Source organism: Eimeria mitis, genomic scaffold (genome assembly GCF_000499745.2).
Source record: "Eimeria mitis Houghton genomic scaffold, Emh_scaff732, whole genome shotgun sequence".
Lineage (NCBI taxonomy): Eukaryota > Apicomplexa > Conoidasida > Eucoccidiorida > Eimeriidae > Eimeria > Eimeria mitis.
In genome coordinates, this window is record NW_013575348.1 from 12,828 (window position 1) to 15,538 (window position 2,711).

Below are 2,711 nucleotides of genomic sequence, written 5' to 3' on the forward strand. Positions count from 1 at the left end.
TTTGTATGAGGGGGCCCCCCAGGGGGCCCCCTCACCATCGAACCCTATGGGGCCCCCGGGGGGCCCCCCCATCACTGAGCACTAAGGGGGCCCCATAGGGGCCCTTCATCAATAAACATTAGGGGGCCCCCAGGGGCCCCCCCAATTGTTGAGTGATAGGGGGCCCCCCGGGGGGGCCCCCTCACTACTGGGTCAGACGGGGCCCCCATGGGGGCCCCTTATCATTGAATGTTAGGGGGCCCCTGGGGGGCCCCCGGGGGCCCCCTGAGTATTGTAAGTGGCAGTTGGTGGGGGCCCCCTGAGTTTGTTAGCCTTCATTACTTTAATAGATGGTGGGGGGTGTTTATACAGCTGAAGTAATAACGAGGGTTTAGGGTTTAGGGTTTGNTTACTTTAATAGATGGTGGGGGGTGTTTATACAGCTGAAGTAATAACGAGGGTTTAGGGTTTAGGGTTTGTGTACTGCTGCGGGGTGGGGCCCCCAAACCCTCAGGGGCCCCCAAACCCTCAGGGGCCCCCAAACCCTCGGGGGCCCCCCAAACCCTCGGGGGCCCCCCAAACCCTCAGGGGCCCCCTACGGGGCCCCTCCGTATCCTGCAGTGTGGGTCTGTGTCTCCTTTTTTAATCTGTCTCCTTTTGTATGTTCTGTGTGTTTCCTGTTTGTCTCTGTTTTTTTTTTGTTTGTTTTTGTTGTCTCCTTCGTTTGTCTAGTATCAACCTATCTCCTTTTTTGTCTCCTTCTGTTTGTTGTTTATTTTTTTTCTTTTTACTGTCTCTTTCTGTTCTGTCTCTGTCTGTCTCCTCTATCACCTGTGTCTCCTTCTGTCTTTTCCTTCGCTGCTACTGTCTCCTCTCTTTTGTCTCCTTTTGTTTTTGTTTCTGTTTGTCTGTCTCCTTTGTCTCCTTTTTGTTGTTGTCTCTGTCTCTCTCTCTCTGTCTCCTTCTCTGTTTCCTTTTGTTTACCTGTCTGTCTCCTTTTTCTCTCTTTTGTTGTTCTCTCTGTCTCTCTGTCTCCTTCTCTGTCTCTTTTGCTGTCTCCTTCTGTCTGTCTCCTTTCTTTTTTATTGTATCTTTCTGTCTCCTTTTTTATTGTTTCTGTCTGTCTCCTTTCTTTTTTATTGTCTCTGTCTCCTTTCTTTTTTACTGTCTCTTTCTGTCTCCTGTAAGTTCTATTGTCTCTTTCTGTCTCCTTTGTGTTTTATTGTCTCTTTCTGTCTCTGTATCTTTTTCTGTCTCCGTTGCTGTCTCTATCTGTCTCCTTTTTGTGTGTTGCCTCTACCTGTCTGTCTATCTGTCTATCTGTCTCCTTTTCTGTCTCTCTACCTGTTTCTATCTGTCTCCTTTCTGTTTATTTAAATTATTTATTTTATTCTTTTTGTCTCCTGCTTTCTCTGTCTCCTTTTTGTTGTCTCTGTCTCTATGTGCTGCGTCTGCTGCTGCTCTTTGTCTCTTCTGCTGCTGTCTCCTTGTCTCTATGTCTTCGCGCTAATATACAGTCAGCTGTTGCTGCTGCTGCTGCTGCTCCCCACAAATCCCCAGCAGCAGCAGCAGCAGCAGCAGNCAGCAGCAGCAGCAGCAGCAGCAGGAGACAGCAGCAGCAAGTGTTTATGTTGCTGCTGCTGTCCTGCCCTTTAACCTGCTGCTGCTGCTGGGCCTGTGGGGCCCGCTGTTGTGTCTGCAGCAGTAGCAGCAGCAGCAGCAGCAGCAATAGCTGCTGCTGCAGCTGCTGTTGCACTCGCCACAGCAAGAACAACAACAGCAACAGCAGCAGCAAAAACAACAACTGCTGCTGCTGCTGCTGCTGCTGCTTCACTCTCTGTAGCAGGTGGGGGCGTGCTGCAGCAGCAGCTCAGAGGAGCCTGGCTGCTGCCGCACCATTGCTATGCGGCCTAAGTAAGAGCAAGGGTCAGCAGCAGCAGCAGCAGCTGCTGCTGCTGCTGCTGCAGCAGCAAAACTATAGGGGGGGCCTACAACCCCCGCTGGTGTTGCTGCTGCTGTGGAGCCGTCAAGGGGACTCCTTAGCTTAGGAATCCCGTACATACTCATCTCGTGCTGCTGCTGCTGCTGCTGCTGCTGCTGCTGCTGCTGCTGGGTGGCTGCTGCTAACATATAGTCTGCTGGTACCCCATACGGGAGGGGCCCCCAGTAGGGGCCCCACTCTTCAGCATAGGGAGCGCTGCAGTAGTTCAAATGTGTGTCCCCGAAGGCAATTGCATGCTGCTGCTGCTGCTGCTGCTGCTGCTGCTGCTGTTGCTGCTGCTGCTGCTGCTGCTGCTGCTGCTGCTGCTCGTGCTGCGAAGCAGCCTTGTACCCTCGAGGGTCTGCTGCGTCTCCAGCCACGGTGTCATCCCGCGCAGTACAAGCAAAGGCAACGCCAGCTGCTTCCTGCTGCTGCTGCTGCTGCTGCTGCTGCTGCTGCGGTTGCTGCTGCTGCTGCTGCTGATGGTTATACACAGAGAAACCTTGATGGGGGCCCCCCGCAGAGCAGGGCCTCCGGTTGCCTCTCCGCTGCGGCTCAGCAATACAGCTTGCTGCAGTACCTTCTGCATCTGCTGCTGCTGCTGCTGCTGCAGCAGCAGCAGGATTTACTGCTGCTGCTGCTGCTGCTGCTGCTGCTGCTGTTGGGGGTCCGCCTTTGCGTGGAAAGGCAGCATGGCCAGCCCCATCCCCATCACAGCGTTTGATACTAGAGCCGTCACTATCCCGCTGCT

General features: G+C 53.7%; 1 protein-coding gene across 1 annotated transcript in view; it reads right to left on the bottom strand.

Annotated features, from left to right (window-relative positions):
* Window positions 1-1,809: 1,809 nt before the first annotated feature.
* EMH_0021000 (uncharacterized protein) overlaps window positions 1,810-2,711 on the bottom strand; it is a gene marked incomplete at both ends in the record, with an annotated part of 1,420 nt that continues 518 nt past the window's right edge. Inside the window, one exon of the mRNA XM_013501673.1 lies at window positions 1,810-2,706. Within this exon, the coding sequence (XP_013357127.1) occupies window positions 1,810-2,706 (897 nt within the window). The remainder of the gene's footprint in view (window positions 2,707-2,711) is intronic.